Genomic DNA, 21,734 nt, shown 5'->3' on the forward strand with positions numbered 1-21,734 from the left:
TTCTTCCCTTTCAGGACCAATGTGCTGAGTATCGGAAACAAATGAAAAATGGACCACTCAGCTGTACTCGGGAGATTGATCCTGTACGCAATGAAAATGGCAAATCATACAACAATAAGTGTGCCATGTGTAAAGAGAAACTGTAAGTAATTCTCTCAACCTGCATGTTTAAAAGATAGCCACCTGTTCCTCCTGAATTAATGGTTATTTCTCATTTGCCTATAGCTCCTTTCGTGAACACTACCCTTTTTGTTAATTCTCAAATATTATCTCTTTCTCTTGCATCCCCTAAGGAACAGTGAGCCCTAGTAAGGGCAGCTAATCAGTGGCTGATTCCTACTCTATTTTCTATCATAATTCTGTGAACTGTGTCATCATGGTAGATAATTGCTCTTTAGAACACATCATGGCTAAATCCTAAGGATGGTTTGCAACGGTCATTGGAATAGTTAACCAACATAGTTTAAGAGGGTGGCTTCATGTCGTATGTATGGGACACATTTATTGCACAATCCAGGGTTTGTTCCTTCTATTTATTTTCTTTTGGTGAATGGTACTGATTGGAGTGGTTAATGATCCAGCTCAGCCACTCTTGATTTGTGTTACTGCAGCAAGTAACATAACCACTATTGGTCCCATCTGTATACTGAGGTAGTTTTCCAGGTAACCTTGATGGGTACTTATAGTTCTAAAATTTGATGCATATATCACAGTGTTATTAATTATGGTATTTAATTGATATGCATTTAATGAGCACTTAATGCTTCTCCACACACATTTTTTTTCTCCTTGAAAAAAAATCACAATCTTGTGATTGTGGTACTACAGGCCATGTGATAAAATCTAGTTATTCCAAGTGCTGCATTTTACAGATGAGAAAAACTGAATTTTTTTTCTTTAAGTACAAGGTCTCATGGGGGAGTGACTTCAGAGCTGAAACTAGAATCCAGTTCTTCTGAATACCAGCCTAGTATTTATTCCATGTCATAATATTCTTTAATAGAAGCAGGGTCGCAGAATGGGGCAGTGCTAGGGTATTAGCATCATATGGTTATTTCAGCTCCATGTTCTTGGACAGGTTATTTCACGTCCCTAGGCTTTAATCTGCTTATATTTATAGTGGGGGTGGGGCAGCCATAATCATAGTAGCCACATGATGTTTCTTTTGAAAGTTAAATGAGAAAAACTATGTAAAACTCTTAGCACAGTGCCTAGCACAAAGGAGGTGCACAAAAAATGTGAATGGTCACTATTAGCACTGTCATTAGTGTTCGGCAAATAACAGGTGTCGCCATTAATAGCAATAAAAGAATGACTATTATGATCTCTTATGCTACCCTATGTTGCCCCTTGGCACACCTCATACTTCGTAGGTATGATGTACATAATTGAGATAGCTCTTCACATATGACTATTTCTTTCTGCATCACATATTAATAGTGGGTAATTTTGTGAAGGAACAAATGATGAATCTCAGATGCAAACAATTATTAAGATAAAACTTTGCTGATACAATCCATGTCATCTATGTTATAAGATACTTAACTGGGGCTTCCCTGGTGGCGCAGTGGTTGAGAGTCCGCCTGCTGATGCAGGGGACATGGGTTCGTGCCCCGGTCCGGGAAGATCCCACATGCCGCGGAGTGGCTAGGCCCGTGAGCCATGGCCGCTGAGCCTGCGCGTCCGGAACCTGTGCTCCGCAACGGGAGAGGCCACAACAGTGAGAGGCCTGCATACCACAAAAAACAAAACAAAAAGATACTTACCTGGTACTCCAGGTAACAAAATATTTAACAACATAACAAAGTATTTAACAACATAAATCAAATAATTTTACAATCTTTGGAACCCATGCATCTGACAATAAATGGTTTTTGATGGCCTACTATATAATAGGCACTCTTCACGGACAGGTGCTCTTCAAGTGAACAAGACAAAATTCCTGCCATATGGAACTATAATATAGGAAAGACAGATTATAAACAAAGAAGTAAAAAGCTACATAACAAGACCAGGTGTTGATAAGTAAAGCAGAGTAAGGCAACAGAAAGGGATTGGAGGTGCTACTTTATGGTGTTTGGGGAAAGCCTGACAGTAAGGGAGACCTGAAAAAGGGAGTGAAATGAGCCAGCTGGCCGTCTGAAGGAAGAAAGTTTCAGGCAGAGCAGGAGCCACTGCAAGTTTCTGTATATATATATGAAATTCACAAGCTCAGGAAAGAGAGAGGAGGTCATTGTGTCTCAAGATTACTGCGTGGAAAATTGCAGAAATTAATTTGGAAAGATCATGTAAGGCTTTTTTGGGCCAAGAGAAGGACATTGGATTTTATTCTATGTGTGATCAGAAGCCACTGGAGATTTTTGAGCAGAGCTGTGATTGTAGATTGAATTCCACCAGACTGAATCATTACAGGTGGTCTCTTTTTCCTAGTATTTGATTAAGATGTCATGACTTTATTATATTTGTTTGAATCCTCAGGATACATTTACTACCACTTCCCTATTTCTTATATATGAAAAGGGAGCTCCGTAAAATACACACACACACACACACACACACATTCATGTTATATACATTCATACACGTTTCTTTTAAGCATAAAGCCAAAAGAAACTTTTTTTTTTACATCTTTATTGGAGTATAATTGCTTTACAATGGTGTGTTAGTTTCTGCTTTATAACAAAGTGAATCAGTTATACATATACATATGTTCCCATATCTCTTCCCTCTTGCATCTCCCTCCTTCCCACCCTCCCTATCCCACCCCTCTAGGTGGTCACAAAGCACCGAGCTGAGCTGATCTCCCTGTGCTATGCGGCTGCTTCCCACTAGCTATCTATTTTACGTTTGGTACACAGACCTACTAGAGAATGGACTTGAGGATACGGGGAGGGGGAAGGGTAAGCTGTGACAAAGTGAGAGAGTGGCATGGACATATATACACTACCAAATGAAACTTTGAAGGAGAAATACGTGTACTAGAGTTCTGCAGTATTTGGATCTTGGGTCAACTGCATCAGAATCACCTGGCTTGCTTGTTAAAAATCAGGTTACTGAATCCCAATGTAGATCTTGTCAGTAAAATTGTTGGGATTGACGGTGAATCTGATTTTAAAAATCTCGTAGCTGATTCTTAATGTACATGAAAACTTAGGAACCACTGGCATAAATATTTTATCAGAAAGGTGAAAGGTTAAAAAAAAAAACCCAAAAAACCATGATCCTAAGGTACTTCCTATATCACTTGTCTTCTTTCTATCTTGGGCTCCAATGATATTATAATGAATTGAAATAGTACTATAATAGATTGACCTACAAATTGAGGAATAAGAATGGTGAATTGGTAAAGAATTAAAACCACAGCTTATGATAAAAAGGTGAAAGAACTGAGGAAGGCGGACTTGGAGACCTGAAACTTGCCTTTAGATATCTAAAGGATTAATATCAGGAAGAGGTAATGGATTCAGCAGGCTTGTTCTGTGTTTTCCTGAGAATGTGAAGTAAAACTAAAGGATGAAAGCTATAGGGAGATGAATTTGGTACAAATAAAGGAGACTCTGAGATTAATTTGACTTGATCTGCCTAGAATATCTACCCTGTAATGAGGGAGCTTCTTAATAACCAAAGTCACTGTCCATCTGTGAGAGGTGCAGAGAGGTTCTCTGTGAAGGAGGTGGTTTAGTATACATAAACTCTAAGGCCCCTTCCAAATCTGAGTATGTGTCTGCAAGATGACTACTGACTCTTTTCTTTTCCAGGCAAAAAGAAGCAGAGGAAAACAAAAAGAATTCTCGGAACAGATCAAATGGGAATGAATCAGCATTAGGAAAGGTGAATCATTAACTAGGTTTTGGCAAGAATGGTCTTTCTGTAAGTCATTACTTAACTATCAAAAATGTGGAAAGAGGTTGTCAATGTTACCAGTCAGGATATTGCCCTTAGAACATCAGAAGTCATCATTAATGGGAATATCTATCCCTGATAACTTTTTCAGTGTAGAAATTTAACACCAGATGGAAATCTTTCTAACACTTTATAAAACAGTTTTATAAATAGTAGTTTAAGTATCTCAATAGCCTGGTCAACTAAGTTTTTTTTCAACCTCATTTTATAGATGGGGAAAATGAGGTTCAGCTGCTGTAACAGATTACTACCAACAGTGGTAAAGCAACCCAGATTCATCATCATACATTTCTGGAGTTCAGAAGTCCTAAATGGGTCTCACTGTGTTACAGCCGAGGTGTCAGTAGGGCTGCTTTCCTTTTTGGAGGTTCTGGGGAAGATCTATTTCTTTGCCTTTTTAAAAAATTTCTAGAAGTGCCTGCATTCCTTGGCTTGTGGCCATCTTTAAAATCAGCAGAGGCCAGCTGATTTTTTTTTTTAAGCTGCATCATTCTGACACTGATTTTCCTGCCTTCCTATTTCACTCATAGGAATCTTTGTGATTACCCTGGGCCCACCCAGATAATCCAGGATAATCTCTCCATTCTAAGGTCACCTGGTTAGCAACCTGAATTCCATCTTCAACTTTAATTCCTGCTTGCCATGTGAGGCTACATATTTTCAGGTTCCAGGAATTATAACTTGGACACCTTTGTGGTCCGTTATAGAGCCTCCCACAGCAAGGTTAAGTGGCTGCCCAACTCCTGAGTCAAAATCTTCCAATTTTCAAGCTCAAATACTATGTGAAAATAGCCATTTCCAATGTAATCCTTCCTTCTTTTCAGGATGTATGTGATCAGTTTAGAAGTCAAATGGAAAATGGACAACTTACTTGCACCCAAGAAAGTGACCCTGTCCAGGGTCCAGATGGCAGGACACATGGCAACATATGTGCTATGTGTAAGGAAAAACTGTGAGTTATTTTTCAAAAATGGGCCTTTAGTTGTGAGTCTTAAAGGAAATAATCATTTCTCATCAGCTTGAGAAAATGACAGTTATTTTTAAAGCACACCTGAGGTGTTTGTTCACTTTAGTTGAAGCGTTTCTTCTCATGTTTTTCTTCAAGGGGAAGGGAAGCAGCCAAAAGAAAAACGAAAGAGCAGGACTACATGACAAACACAGTTGAAAAGAACAATGGAAAAGAGGTAATATATGTTAGATGTGCTTATACTTAAATTTGGATGATTGGTTGCAAGATTGATTCATTCAACAAATACTTATGGAATGCCTACTCTGTCCCAGTCGTTGTGGATATAATGATAAACAAGAAAGACACGGCCAGAACTTCAAAGAAACAGCATGGAATTCAATGCCCTAAGAGCAACTCTGATGCAATTACCACACATTTGCAGGAACAGTGGTAATTGTAAAATTATTGTTATTATCAAGTGGATTTTTTTTCTGAAGTTTTAAAACAATTAAGCAAATAGATGCCAAAATTACACACAAGAAAAAAAAGTATCAAAAGCTTGGAGCTCCAGATGATAAATTCTTGACTTGGCATTCTAGTGCCATCTTGTATTCAATTGGGGGTTTTAAAAATAAGGTTCAATGCTTTATGATAGCAGCACATAGAATATGACAACAGCACAATCTCTTCTAATCCATCTATGGACTTCAATTAGAAAAGTGAAATAGTGAAATTTCCCCAGGAAAGTTTTCCCATTAATGAGGCAACTTTTCATTAGTTCTATACTGACTACACAAAATGAAACATTAATAGTAATGTTCATTTTTGAAAAGCACGTTGGGAATTATGCATTTTGGTAGATGAATAGCTTTGAGAAAAGACTATTGTACAACTTCAAATGATCTCTACTGGATATCTATTCTATTTCTAATATTGATCACTTTTTTTCAAGTTTTAAAATATCTATTTTAGCAATTTCAAACAAGAAGAAATACTCTTTCAGCAGACCAGAAAGGCTCTTCACCCAACTTCCTCCCACTCCCCGTCCAAACCAAGTCCTTTTCCCAACAGCCTGGAATGCGATGCTGAACTTACTTATACTGATTATATACGTATGTAAATATAAATATGTAATTTTATACTTATTATATTTACATTGAGCCTAATGGGATTGCTTTTTTAGAGCTTTGCCAAGGTCAGGAGTAGAAAGAAGTAAAGAAGATATGAGAGCATGAAGTATATTCATTCACAAAGTGCAATCTTGAATTGGGTCCTAGAAGGGAGACTTTAGCACCTAATCTGATGACCCAAAAAAAGAAGAAAGAAAGGTATCAAACATGAATTTTATCTAATTATTTTCCCAAATCAAGTAGAATAATAGATGAGTTACACTAGTGAAATACATAGTAATTACATATTTCTAGTAAATTAGGCACTATACTAGGGATCCCTAAGCATGGAGAAGAGCTGTTCACAAAATCTGCTATTTTCCCCCCAGCTTTATTAAGCTATAGTTGACATAAAACATTATGTAAATTTGTGTACAACACATTGATTTGATAGACTTAAAGAATGTAAAATGATTACCATTATAGTGTTAGCTAACACCTCCATCACCTCACATAATTACCATTCCTTTTTTGTGGTGAGAATATTTAAGATCTACTCACCAACTTTGAGTATATAACACAGTATTATTAGCTATAATCACCATACCATATATTAGAGCCCCAGAACTTACCTTTTAACTAGAAGCTTGTACCCTTTGACCAATGTCTCCCATTTTCTCCAATACCATCCCCTGGTTAACGACCCTTCTATTCTCTGTTTCTATGAGTTCAGCTTTTTTAGATTCCACATATAAGTGATGTCATACAGTATTTGACTTTCTTTGTCTGACTTATTTAACTTAGCACAGTGCCCTCAGGATTCATCCAAGTTGTCACTAATGGAAGGATTTCCTTTTCTCATGACTGAATAATAGTCCATTGTCTGTGTCTGTGTGTGTGTGTGTGTGTGTGTGTCTTGGCTCTTGTGAATAATAAAATCTGGTTTTTTTTCAGATTTTTATTGGAGTATAGTTGATTTACAATGTTGTATTAGTTTCAGGTATGCGGCAAAGTGAACGAGTTATACATATATCCACTCTTTGTTTTTAGATTCTTTTCCCATATAGGCCATTACAGAGTAGTGAGTAGAGTTCCCTGTGCTATACAGCAGTTTCTTGCTAGTTATCTATTTTATATATAGTAGTGTGTATATGTTAATCCCAATCTCCCAATTTATCCCTCCCAAAATGTGTTATTTAAAAAAAAACATTTTACTGAAGTATAATAGTCATATAGAAAAAGTGTATATATCATAAGTGTACAGCTATTACTAAGTGATCATATCTGTGATATTAACACCAGATCAAGAAATAAGATATCACCAGCAGACCAGAAACCCGATCATGCTTCCTCCTGAATAACCTGGTTTTGAGCTGAGCTTTCTCTTGGGGAAGAAAACAACATTCATTATTCATTTTGTCATTTATTTAGCTATCATTTATGCATTCTACAAATAATTATTAAGCACCTACTATTTTCCAAGCATTACTGTGCATATGAGAACAATAGCCATAAACAAAACAGATACAACTCTCTACACTTATGGAGTTTATACTGGAAGAACACAGATCATAGATGATGCAAATAAATAAAATGTAATAGCAAGGGGGAAATAAAGTAGAAAAATGCTATAGTAAATGCTGGGATACAATTTTAAGTAGCTTGTACAGGTAAGAGCTCTCTGAGAAGGTGACATTTGCACCTCCTAAAGGGATCAATTCCATACATGTAAGTGAGGGGAGAACATTCCAAGAAGAGGAACAGCAAAGCCTTGAGGCAGGGATCACAGTACAGCAAGGAGCCCAGTACAGTTGACAGAGTGACCACAGAGACAATTATAAAGGAGGCAATCATTAAAGTAACAGGAGGCCATCTTATGTAGGATTTTGTAGACCATTTTAAAGGCGTTAGCTATTATTCTGAATGAAGGTTTTGAAAAGAGCAGTGACGTGATGTGATTTATGTTTTGAAAGAATGCCTCTGCCTGCTGAATTGAAAATACACTGCAGAAGGACAAGAGAAAAAGCTAGACAGCTAGTTAGCCACAGCAGTAATCCACAGAGGCTGGTTTATACTATGGTGGTAGTGGTGGAGGTCATGAGAAGTGGATGAATCCTAGGTCTGTTTTGGAGGTGGAGAATTTGTTCAGAGTTGATGTGCTATGTAAGAAAAGAGAAGCATAATTCTGTCTTTGTTGCTTCTTTATAATCCTTTATTTTAGTAGTTCAATCTTGGGGCAGCAGATACCTGAAAAATACTAAGGATATACCTGGTTCAGTCCTACCTTTACCAGTGATTCTTAGAAGGGGCTTGTCTAAACTCTCCCTGAATTATCTCTATTGATAAGGAACTCACCAGAGTCTAAAACAGTCCCTTTAGATGTTTGAATTATTTAACAAAACAAATTAGAAAATACTTCTTTATGCCTCTGAAATAATTATCAACAGACTACTATTACATTTTCTATTTCTTCTCAGAAAGTGGTTTTCAAGGAATTTGTTAATTCCATCTAAGTGGTCAAATTTATTGGCACACAGTTATTAATAACATTTCCACATTATCCTTTTAATATCTATATTTATATAGTGTACCACTTTTTATTTTTAATATTGCTAATGTGTGTTTCTTGCATTTTGTCAATTTTGTAAATAGTTTATCGATTTATTAATCTTTTCACACAACCAATGTTTGGCTTTGTTCTGTTTTCTATTTCATAAATTTCTTTTCTTTATTATTTGTTTTCTTCTATTTCCTCTGAGCTTAATTTGCTTATTATTTGCTAGTTTCTTGAAATGGAGGTTTATTGATTTTAAAACTTTTTATGTATTTACTTAAAACTCTCCTTCAAATCACTGAGTTAGCTACTGAGTTTTGATATTTTGTATTTTCATTATCATTCAGTTCAAAACACTTCTACATTCCATTATGATTAGAGTCATGAGTTCTTTAGAAGTGTGTTGCTTAATTTCTAAATACTGAGGAATTTTATAGCTATCATATTTATTACTATAATTATTCCACTGTGATCCTAAAACTTACATTTTATGACTTCAATTTTGAAATTTATCAACACTGGCTTAATGACCCAGAATATGGTCTATTTTGGCAACAACTTCATGTCCACTTGAAAGGAATGTATAGTCTGCAGCTGTCAGATACAGAGGTCTATAAATGTCATTTAGGTCAAGCTGGTTAATTTTGTTTTTCAAATATTATACATTGATATTTTTTGTCTGGGGTATCAATTATAAAAAGAAGTATGTTAATATTTCCATTTATGTTTGCAAATTTGCCTATTTCTCCCTCAGTCAGTCAATTTTTGCCTCAGATATTTTGAAACTATAGGTACATAAATGTTTGGGATTGTTCATTACTGAACTTATTATTTTATAATTAGAAATTCTCTTCTTTATCTCTGCTATTACTTCTTGTCCTAAATTCTACTTTGTGGGATATTAATATAGATATACCACCTTTTGTATGATGAGTGTTTGTTTGCATGTATATATTTTCCATCCTTTTACTTTTAATCTACTGGTTGAAATATAAAGATATAGTTAAAGAATCATTAGAGAAATGCAAATCAAAACTACAATGAGGTATCACCTCACACCGATCAGAATGGCCATCATCAAAATATCTACAAATAATAAATGCTGGAGAGGGTGTGGAGAAAAGGGAACCCTCTTGCACTGTTGGTGGGAATGTAAATTGATACAGCCACTATGGAGAACAGTATGGAGGTTCCTTAAAAAACTAAAAATAGCACTACCATATGACCCAGCAATCCCACTACTGGGCATATACCCCGAGAAAACCATAATTCAAAAAGAGTCATGTACCACTATGTTCATTGCAGCTCTATTTACAATAGCCAGGACATGGAGCAACCTAAGTGCCCATTGACAGATGAATGCATAAAGATGTGGCACATATATACATTGGAATATTACTCAGCCATAAAAAGAAATGAAATTGAGTTATTTGTAGTGAGGTGGATGGACCTAGAGTCTGTCATACAGAGTGAAGTAAGTCAGAAAGGGAAAAGCAAATACTGTATGCTAACACATATACACCTATATATGGAATGTAAAAAAAAAAGGTTCTGAAGAACCTAGGGGAGGGACAGGAATAAAGACACAGACGTAGAGAATGGACTTGAGGACACGGGGAGGGGGAAGGGTAAGCTGGGACGAAGTGAGAGAGTGGCATGGACATATATACACTACCAAATGTAAAATAGATAGCTAGTGGGAAGCAGCCACATAGCACAGGGAGATCAGCTCGGTGCTTTGCAACCACCTAGAGGGGTGGGATAGGGAGGGTGGGAGGGAGATGCAGAGGGAGGAGAAATGGAGATATACATATAAGTATAGCTGATTCACTTTGTTATATAGCAGAAACTAACACACCATTGTAAAGCAATTATACTCCAATAAAGATGTTAAAAATAGTTATTATTAAAGATATAAAGTATACTTCTTGTTAACATTATAAGTTGAGTCATTTTGTTTCTCCAGTCTGATAATGTCTGTTCTTTAACTGAAGTACTTGGTCCTATTAATATTTAATGTAATTATTGACACCACTGAATTTTAGTCTTTCATAATCCTATTTTTAAAATTTCTCTGTGTTTTTTTCCCTTTGGTCCTACTTTAAGATTAATAAAGTTGTTATTATTATTATCATCATCATCATTATTAAACTCACACTTCCAAAAGACTAGCAACAACAAATAATCTTCCTTCTTCTACATGAAAAATCTATGTATTTTTCACCTTGGGAAACATACTGACAACTAACATATACTGAGCACTTAGTGTGTGCCAAACACTGTATTATGTATGCATATAAATGCATTATCTGATTTGATTCCCTAAAACAAATGAGGCAAGAGCTATAATTATTCATGTTTTTCAGATGAGAAACTAAGGCTCAGAGAAGTCAGATAAATCACTTCTCTAATTAGTGGCAGAGCTGGGACTCAAAAACCCATATGGTTACCCAGCATTTACCTCTGAGTCTCTCCTTTCTAGATTGTATATAACCAGTGTCTTCATTTAAGAAAAAAAAAAGGGATATTATTTCTTGCATGGTAGTTTTTGTCCTATGGGCATACCTCAGTTTATCTGTGCCCAGTATCATGTAGGATTTCTGTTTTCTTATTGCTTTGTTTTTCCTTGTATCTTGGTTTAGCTACTTAACTTCCCTAGTAAAAAGAAGCCAAATCTAGGAGGTTAAATCTACCTAACAGTGGTGTGAAACGAATATGTGAGTTTGTATAACCTATGTTACAGTTCCTTTACTAACCATTTATTCATACATGATTGAGGAAATCAAGAGGTTTTCCCCAAGCTCATATCTCTTGAGTGCCATTGAGCAAATGTACTTTATGTTTTGCTTGTTCAGAACTCTGAGATGTGCAAACACTACCGAGTATTACCCAGGATGGGTTACCTTTGTCCAGTGGATTTACAGCCCGTCTGTGGTGATGATGGCCAGACATACGGCAATCCTTGCAGGCTCTGTCATGAAAATCTGTAAGTATACAAGTCCAATGAGTCCATCTTCCAGTGTAGAGGCTCTTGATGACAGTGCTGACCCACAGCAGTGTACTGATATGAATGTGAGGTGTGTTGCAAACAATTTACTAATCGTAGCAGTTAAAATTCAAATGTTGTGAATGATCTTATTCATGCATAAAATAGAGAGGATTTAAGGTTATCCCTTTAATAAAACTGTTCATATAGTTTACTGAGTGGAAGAGAAAGGAAAAAGTGGTGGGGTTACAATAATTAGAGAAAATCTAAGCCCATGTGCACTCATGGGAGCGTGAACATCATCTACCCTTCGTGTAAAGAGAAAAAAGTTGAAAATCATTGCGATACAGAGTCAGCCCAGCCTCTAATCTCTAATGGCCTTATGACTACCTGATAGTCACAGATTTCCCATCCTCTCCAAGTCTTCTTGGAGCAGGAAGTGCTATCGTGCAGAAGAAAGCACACTGGAGCAACCGGCAGACCTATTCTCAATTTATCACAATCTATCTGCAGGCATATTATCTCATCCTGAGATTCACTTTCTTCCCTGGAAAACTTGAGATAGTTCTCTGGGCCAGCTGACTTCACAGGATTATTGAGAAAAATAGCGATTTTTATTTTAGTTAAATACAAGGAATTTAATACTTTAATTATTGGTTGTAGATTTGTTGTTGCTTTTCTGCTCGAATGCTATTTACTCTCACCTCCATTCACATTCTTCACCCTGTTCCCAGCCTTCATTTGACCAGCTTTAAATAAGGGCATGGTGGCAAATCTTGACTTTTCTACCCCACCCCACCTCAAACTTACATTGCAGTCCATATATGTTCATTCTCTCCTTCTTAGAACACTGTAAGCAAGGCCCAGAATTTGAGGATGGGACTGATATCCTGCTTTTCAATCCCAGGAAAATATCTGAATTTACATTTATTTCCTTTTAAATCAACTAACTCACAAAAGCAAGAGCCATTCTGCAGTTCATATACATAGACTAAAATCTGAATATGAGTGCTTTATGTGTTATATCTGTAAGTCAGTCACTTTCATATTCACAGTTTCACTGAATCCTCACTGCTCACTACAGAGTGGTATCATCTTCATTGCACAGATGGTTAATCTGAGGCTCAGAGTCCAGGTAATTTGTTTAAAATGACAAAGCTAGGAAGTAGATCAGACTGGATTTTAATCTTGTTGATTTGGGTCTAAACACAGTTTTCTTTTCTCTCCACTACACTACTGTTATATCCAAGGCAGTAGTTCCTTAAACATTTGGGGAGCAAAGATTCCTTTGATAATATAGAGAAAGTTACCTCTTTCCACAAAGGAAAAGAAAATGCTGAAACATTAAAAATCTGTATGCATAATATCTGTGGGCACATAAATCTCTTGAGATCTATCCATGGATCTTACAGAGTTTTAATAATTAAGGAATCTTAATTCTTAAATGTCTTAAATGTTTAAGGAATGAGTACAACCATTCATGAATCTGTTGCTATATATGTCTTATTTTCACCGCAGAAATCCTTCAACTTCTCTTTATTGTAAATGTCAGGCCCTAAGTTATCCACCCAGTGCTCTACAAGCATTCCATTCACTGTATAAACCCACAGTAAGTTTACTCAAGGGAGCTTCAGAAATTACAGAAATGCCCATAATAAAAATATTGATAAAGGATTGTTTAGCTAAAGAACTGTGAGTATACATTAGGAAGAGAAGATTCAGGCTAACCCAGGCAAGATGGAACATTATTGGTTTCCATGGTCTTAGAGGAAGTTATAGGGAAGCAGTTTCAACTTGCACAATGTTCAAAGACAAAATGAACTGTCCTGATAGACAGTGAGTTTCCTATCACCAGAGCAAACAAGTAGATGTTTACTATATAATATTTCTTACAAGAAAGGCATTAAAATTCATCTTTTAAGATTCTTTCCAACTATTGATATAAAATTCATACTCTATGATCATATATTGTTATATTTTATAACATACATATAGAATTTATATATATTTATATAAAGTACATTTTACAAAATATATTCTATTTTATAATCTCCAAGTCACATTATAGGTATCCAATAAAGTCAAACTTCTCTCTGGGATCCAGTTTTCCCATCTATAAAATAATGGCTTTTGCTCTAGATGATCTTCAAGTTTATTTCTGACATTCAACAATTCCATGACTGTATAGTGTACAGGAGAATGAAATGTGATGAAATAGATCCAGGCCTGGAGCACAAATCTGGGGCTCAATCAGGAGAGAGAGAATAAACCTGAATGATGCCTGCTGGAAAATAGTTGAATGCAGATCCCGGCCCCTACCCCTAATTTCAGTTCTGGTTTGATGCCCAAATGTCATATTGATCCTTGGTTGTGTTTTGTCTTTTTTTTTCATTATAACTTTGAGTTTTCCCATCTTTGAAACTTCCTCTTCTGTTTTAGAATACGCCAAACTAATATACGCATACGCAGTGAAGGAAGGTGTGAGGAGAGCAACACAGAAACAACACCTCTCAGCATGCCAGCATCTGTAAGTACACCGGTGTTCATGATTACAGTGTCAGAACCAGGTGGTTCTGCTTCTGTTCTCTTGAACTGAGTGATGGACAGTTCTCTGGCCAGGGAAATGATACTAGGTTAGATAACCCCAGAACTGGTCAAATCTTCATTGTGAAGATAAGTGATTACTGAAATATGTGGAAATAAAAATATAGTAGTTAACATTTTTAAATGTTTACAGTTTACTGGGATCAATGACAGACTATGAGCAATGTACATAATGTAACACTTCTGCAGAGTTGATTTTATTTTCTGTGATCTGCAATACAAAGATGAGACAGAGACCAAGCGAGGTCAGATACTGAAAGAAGCGGACTTAAACGTTATATCCTCGTATCAATACTTTGCATTAAGCTGTTTACCAACATGAAAAGTTGCCTTTTTCATTTAAATCCCTACAAGGATGTTATGACACACATTACAGTACTTTCACCTTATCTGAGGTTTTGCTTTCCATGGTTGTAGTTACCCAAGGTCCAAAAATACTAAATGGAAAATTCCAAAAATAAACAACTCACAAGTTTTAAATTATGTGCTGTTCTGAGTAGCATGATGAGATCCTGTACCGTCCTGCTCCATCTCACCTTTTTCCAGCATAGCCCACCTCTTAGTCACTTACTAGCCATCTAGGTTATCAGATCAACTGTCATGACATCACAGTCTTTTGTTCAAATAACCCTTATTTGAAGGAATAATGCCCCCAGAGTGCAAGAGTAGTGACACTGGCAATTTGTATATGCCAAAGAAAAGCCCAAAAGTTCTTCTTCTATGTGCAAACTAAAAGTTCTCACCTTAATAAGGGGGAAAAAAAATATTGTGTGCTGAGGTGCTCAGACCTTTGGTAAGAATGAATCTTCTATCCACGAAATTGTGAAGAAGGAAAAAGAAATTTGTTAGTTTTGCTGCTCCACCTCAAAGTGCACAAGTTACAGCCACATTGTGTGATAAGTGCTTAGTTAAGATGGAAAAGGCATTAGATTTGTGGGTGGAAGACATGAATAGAAAATGTGTTCTGACTGGTGGCAAGGTGCTGGGCCAGAAAGCATCAAGCCTCTACCAAGACTTCAGCAAGGGATGCCGTGAAATCAGTGACACCAAGCCATTTACTACAAGTAAAGTATGGTTACAGAGATTCAGGAATAGGTTTGGACTGAAAAATATAAAAGTTACTGGAGTGGCTGCGTCTGCCAGTGAAGAAGCTGCTGCCACATTTCTGACAGAGTTGAAAAGGTTGATTAAAGAGAAAGGATGTCATACAAAACAAGTCTTCAATTACAATGAGGCTCCTCTGAAAGAAGATACCCAACAGAACCTGCATTCATAAAAGTGCAAAGGAGGCACCAAGGCATAAAACATGGAAAGCCAGATTAACTCTGGTACATACCACAGGGCATATGATTAAGCCAGGCATAGTATACAGAGTGAAGAACCCACTTGCTCTCAAAAACAAAAATTATCTGCCTGTGTTCTGATACCATAATCAGAAAGCATGGGTGACAGCCATCTTGTTTATGGAATGATACCACCAATGCTTCAACCCAGAAGTGAAAAAATACTTGGAAGAGGAAGGCTTGGAATTTAAAGTCCTCCTAATAACAGACAATGCACCTGGCCATCCTGAATCTATTTGCTATGAAAATGAAAATTTCAAGGTTGTATTTTTGCTTCTATATATAACCTCATGACTTCAGCCCCTTGACCAGGGCATCATTCAATTTGTCAAGGTCACATACACCCGCCTGGTATTTGATTACATTTGATCAGCAATTGATGCAGACCCTAATCTGGACAAAATGCACTGCTGGAAACCATTCACTATTGCTGACACAATAACATTCCTCGAAGCTGCAATGGATAAATTAGACCTAGAAACTGTAAATGCCTGCTGGAAAAATGTATGAAGTCATGAATGATTTTAAAGGCTTCCTGGGGATCAATGGAGAAGTTAGGAAAATCATTCACAGGGCAAGACAAGTTGACGGAGAAGGATATTCTGACATGCTCGATGAAGTGGAAGAACATATTGAAGGCCACTGAGAAGTGTTAAAGACTGAGGAATTGGAAGAACTTACTGAGTCATCTACAGAGGGAGAGGAAGATGAAGAAATTGAAGCAGAACCAGCAATGTGAACATTACCAAAATTTGCCAAAGTGTTTCAAATTGCACAGATATTAAGGGAAAAAATTATGGAATACGATCCTTGGATGGAACACAGCATTAAAGTCACCTGTATGATCACCAAAGGATTACAACCTTTGCAGCAACACTTTGATGAGTTAGAAAAAAAGAGTGACACCTTCCGATTACAATGTCCTTCCAAAAGTTTTTGGCAAAAAAAACCCTTAAGCTATCAAAGATTCCCAACCATTGACATTATCTGCTCCTGTCATCCAGACATCAACATCGTCATAGTTTGATGGATTACCTGAAGCAGATGATCCTCCTTGTGACCTATTCAGAAGGTCAATGGTAGCCTAATGCTATGTCACAGTACCTATGTCATTCACCTCAATCTCATCACATAGGCACTGTATTATCTCATATCACCACAAGAAGGGGTGAGTACAGTGCAATAAGATATTAGAGAGAGAGAGAGAGAGAGAGAGGACCACATTCACATAACTTTATAATTGTTTATTTTATTATTGTTGTTGTTAATCTCTAACTGTGCCTAATTTATAAATTAAACTTTATCAGAGGTATGTATGTATAGGAAAAAAGCATAGTATATATGGGGTTGGGTGCTATCTGTGGTTTCAGGCATCCACTGGGGATCTTGGAACATATATCCCGAGGGTAAGGAAGACCAATGTGTTGAGTTTAACATTCTCCCTGGTGATGGCATTTGAGGAATCTCTTCCTCAGGCAAGATGATATGTGACCTGGAGAAAAAACTAGGAATTTTCAAATAAGAGAAAACTTTTTGTCACCAGATAAATATGGGTTCAGAGTTTTTGATGTTTTTCATATGTGAGACCTTTGGCAAATCACATAAATACGTAAACCAAAGCTCTCACTGAGTTATTGAAAATATTTAATAAATACTTTTAAGCATTTGGCCCAGTGTTTAAAAAGCAATGGCATTTATTATTATTATCAGGCCTAGGAGCCTAAAGTATGAATGTAGAGAAACAGACCCTGGCACAATGCTTATTTCTTTTAAATAATTTTAATAAATTTATATTTGGTATTAAAATATACTTATCTTTAATAAAACAATATTTTAGTAAGATTTGATAGCTAGTTATTATTATTCACAACTGTTTTTACTCTATTCCACTGGCACAGAAAGCTTTGGCAATAATGGAATTAAAAACAGTTCTGCCAGATGTGAGGATCTTAAGCAATACTAGATGAGACCATATTCAGAAGAACTCAGCGAGCCTTGATATGGGAAAGTGGAAAAACAAGAGCTATAAGCTAGGTGTTTCTGGTTTCACACTGGCAGCTGGAACGCAGGGTAGGAGGCAGGGTACTGGAATGAAGTCAGGAGACCTTCACTGTTTTCTCATGTGGGTTAAAAAAGTCATATATCTACTCTGGGCATTACACATATATAAAGAGAGGTTTTAAACTTTTGCTCTAGTCCCTATGTTGTGTTGGCTATCTTCTTAATCTTATTAGATATAAACTGTTAGTGGTCTGCTTCTCATTTTATTGCCAGAATATCCTGTCTCCCCATCTTAAAAACATACCTGGTCACGTACATCTCAAACAGGGAGGTAAAAATAATCTTTATGCAAGTCTTATAGACCACACCTTAGACTATGCCTTGCTGTAATCTCATGTAGACAACATGATGCAAACTACTTTATGAGGAATCTGCCATAGAATAATACTAATAAGATGTATTTATTCAAATAATGAAGCATCTTGCCAGAGCTAAGAACAAAAGGTTTTGCAACTTCCTTCCTTTCATTTTGGGGTGTTTTTTTTCTCGCTAGAGTTATATAACAGGCATTATTAATGACAGGAATTATTTATGGTTTTATCTGATGGAACAAATCATTAGAGCAAGAGGTGTCCTGGGCATGGGTTCAATTCCTGCTGTATGATTCAATTATGTGATATTGGATACCCCAAGGTGATATGGGTGGGTCATGGCTCAGGACTGCTCTGAAAACCATTATGGGTGTAAATCCTGGAGGCTGGAAACTATTGCCTAAACCTGTTCCTCTGTAGAAGATTCTCTAAGAGAGTCTGGAATCCCAAGAATGAATAAAAGGCCTGGCAGTCACAACTTTCCTGGAAAAATAGACTGAAAATCCTACTTTTACTTCCTATTCTACGAGGTACTTTTCATTATCCTGTAACTACTAAGATTAATTTAATATAGAGCTTTATCTGCTCTTTCCTTCTGCATCCTCACAGTAAATCTGTTTTTAGGGCAGGGATCATTATCTTTCCCACTTTACAGAAAATCAGCCTGGGAGAAATCCTGCAATTTACCAAAGTTAATCAGTATTTGTTCGGGGTCCACTGTAGCCCTGACTTCATTTCTTGTGCTCTGCCACCATCCTTTAGTTGTCAGGAGATTCTGAAAACCAAGGGCTCTAGAAAAGGCATTATCTCAATTAAATAAAGATTAGCTACACTGGAAGGAAATTCCTATGTTAAGAAAAATACCAGTACTATTTTCTGAGATGAATAAATGACTATTCTCAATTCCATGACAAAGATTTTCCAGGATTCAACAAGACCATAGCTTGCCAACTCAAATCAAAGGAAGCCTGATGGGGTTAATGTGAGAACTAAAGTGGAGGTTTGAGTTTGGAATAATAATGCTGCTAGTGTTCCAGGTAGTACCAGCAGACAAGATGCAGTTACCTTTTTTAAAAATTTAAACGTTGATTTAATGTTTTAAATGTTGATTTCAAGAATATACAACTACATGGATGAGTCAGGCAGGAAGACAGCTGATTAAAATCTCATGGCCTAAAACAAACTATAATAGTAAAGCATTAACTGTTAGAGGAATTAGACTTAAGTCCTGACCAAATGTGACATCTTGGCAAGTCAGTGAACTTCTCTGAAGTTTAATTTATTCCTTTGTGAAAAGATGTGAATGACACCTTCCTTTTTTCATTACCATGACGGTCTCATGTAATCAAGAGCAGAGTTCATTTTTGTATCCACCTCAACAGGTAGTATATACTAGATACTCAATAAATACTCACTGAATCAACTGAATAAAATGTGAAAGTGATTTGAAATTGTGCATTCTTAGCAGAATGCAGGAATCTATGGATTTCTTTGACTATGTTATTACCATCATAAACGTATAGCCTGCATTTCTACAACGTCTTTGAGTTTCTAACATCTAACCTACCCATCTTCTCTTGTAGGTCAAATGATGAAAGAGTTGGTGAAAGCCATGAGGGAAAAATGTGTATTCCAATTCTGAATTGCCTACCTTCACCATCTGTATATACAAAGAATTCTTCAGAGCTCGTCTTATTTACTATAGAAAACAATACAGAACTGTTGGGGGAATGGACTCACTGACTTTCAGTCTTTTCCATCTCTTTCCTCCTAGATTCTGTGATCTGAGGGCACAGAGACATCTTCATCCAGTCTGTGCTGTAGAAACCTCCTGATCACAATGCTGTCTGTCCAACTGCTTGTTCAATAAAAGTAAACCCTGCAGAACGCCATTTCTGGGATTTCTTTGTCACTGCCTGGAAAATAGGAACTTGTTTTTGCAGAAGCTGAATGAACTCTACCTTTTTGTTTTTCTAAGCCTATAGGTGGATGGAGAATGCTTTCTTCAAATTCAAGTTGCTGTCACGGCTGGGAAGGAATGTCTAGAAGAGAGGTGGGGATGTAGGGGTTCCCAGGCAGCCAACAGCTATATAAAGCCAAACCAGATATGAATCAATAATTCATAATTTCCTGTATCAGGGCCTTGGACCCATACATAGTCTGGGGGAAGACCAAGGCAACAAGAGTTACCAAGCCCCATGTCAAGTGCTCAAGAGCTACATGTATTATAGCTAGAGGCTACTAAACTAGACAACGACCTAATACACATGAGAAATCCACCAGAGAATATAAGCACTAGATAGTGGATGGAACACGTATAAGCTCCTGCCTCAATGCTGAAACACTCTCATGCTCAGAACCTTGCTACCGGTGTCCTGTGACAGTATCTAGTTACATTGTTCACTTGCAGATTCCAGGCTAATGCTGAACACACTGTAGATGGAGGAAGCTGTGGGGAATCCACCATGCTTCTAGTTGTTCTCAGCTCTAGAACTGTGCTGGGAATGGCAGGCCTACTTGGATTTGGGGAGTTAATTTTGTATTGATTCCTCTGCCCTTTTTCTTTTAGATAAGTTGCCACTAGGCCCATTATAGTAGGATTTTATGATCTTTGTCCTCTTTAACTGAGTGAAGATAAATCATTCCCTATGTTTTTTTTTTTTCTTTTTATGTTATCATTAAGAAAAAAGAAAGAAGACTTGTAAATCATTTTTCAAGCAGGAAAACACAGAGCCATTTCAGAAAAAAAAAAAAATGAGAAAACAATGTTGCTATTTTCTTTGGTAATTCCAGGACATACAGAATGGGTTTACAGATACTATAACATCTGAGATTGTATCTCCTTCTTGGTTATTTCTAGGAAATCCAGAAATACCATTTTCCTGGCCAAGACATATGATTTTTGAGAAGTAGTCACTTTATGTCATTTTGAATATTTTATTGAGATAACAACAACAAGCCCCCTGGACTGCCTTCCTCATTATTATTTTGATTATGATTATCAGGTAATATGCACAGAAGACTATGTTCTCTCACACTCAAGGCTTAAGCAACCCTTGATAATAATTCTGAGCACCAGGGAGAAAGTGTGGCTCAGGGATATGGTGAGGTGAAGGATAGGGTGGTCTAGAACAGGATGAGACACAGGAATGGAGAAAATTCCAGGGACCAGTCAAAGTCAAGGGTGAAGAGGGGGACAGAGGTCAGGGATGAAATGAGAACCAAGGAAAATAAAGCAGGGAATGGACTGAGGCTCTGGGATTGGGGTTAAGAGTGTGAATGTGTTGAACACATTACTTGAGATTAAAAAAAAAACAACTGAAAGTTGTTTATTTTGGAGACACAATCTGGAGGCAAATATAAAATGTCATCTGTGTCAAAATGGTCACAACAAAATAGCTGTATTAACTATCAAGTAAACTGATTTTTGAGTTGCTTCCTGAGTTACATCTTGACATCCGAATGGGAGGTAAATGAAAACCAGACCCATCTTACTGATGTTTCACAAACCAGCCCTAAAATTCTAAACCGGGAAGTGACAAATGATCCTGAGATGGACCTAAAGAAGGCCAGACTATTTCTATCACCTCTTCCTGGTCACTACCACAGACTTACGCATTTCTCTATAACTATACTTCAGATTCCACTTTCAGAATGTGGGTTTTCATAGAAGTACCACTGTTAAACTCCTTATTTTTTCATGTCAGGAACTCACCTGAAGTCTCCCTCTCTCTCTCAAGGCTTCAGAAACAAGTACAGAGAGCACTTGTATAGACTACAGGTCAGAAAACTTTTTCACTAAAGAGCTAGATAGACTTTGTGGGATAAACAACCTCTGTCACAACCACTCAATGCTGCTGTTGTGTTAATATAATGAATTTACATTATGTAAATTCATATGCATAGCTATGTTC

The 21,734-nt window shown here is 36.8% G+C and overlaps 1 protein-coding gene across 4 annotated transcripts in view; it reads left to right on the plus strand.

Moving 5' to 3' along the window:
* The window catches only part of SPINK5 (serine peptidase inhibitor Kazal type 5), a 69,597-nt gene extending 49,885 nt beyond the window's left edge, over positions 1-19,712 (plus strand). For 3 of the 4 annotated variants that reach the window (XM_019924659.3, XM_019924661.3, XM_073802671.1), the window contains 7 exons: positions 15-142; positions 3,759-3,831; positions 4,728-4,855; positions 5,009-5,087; positions 11,371-11,501; positions 13,941-14,028; positions 19,404-19,712. In XM_019924659.3, coding sequence (XP_019780218.1) covers positions 15-142; positions 3,759-3,831; positions 4,728-4,855; positions 5,009-5,087; positions 11,371-11,501; positions 13,941-14,028; positions 19,404-19,412 — 636 coding nt within the window. In that variant the 3' untranslated portion in view covers positions 19,413-19,712. Of the gene's footprint in view, positions 1-14; positions 143-3,758; positions 3,832-4,727; positions 4,856-5,008; positions 5,088-6,035; positions 11,502-13,940; positions 14,029-19,403 lie in introns of those variants that run through there. The other variant, XM_073802672.1, reaches the window with a different exon arrangement.
* The last annotated feature ends 2,022 nt before the right edge of the window (positions 19,713-21,734 follow it).

This window comes from Tursiops truncatus, chromosome 3, assembly GCF_011762595.2.
Source record: "Tursiops truncatus isolate mTurTru1 chromosome 3, mTurTru1.mat.Y, whole genome shotgun sequence".
NCBI lineage: Eukaryota > Metazoa > Chordata > Mammalia > Artiodactyla > Delphinidae > Tursiops > Tursiops truncatus.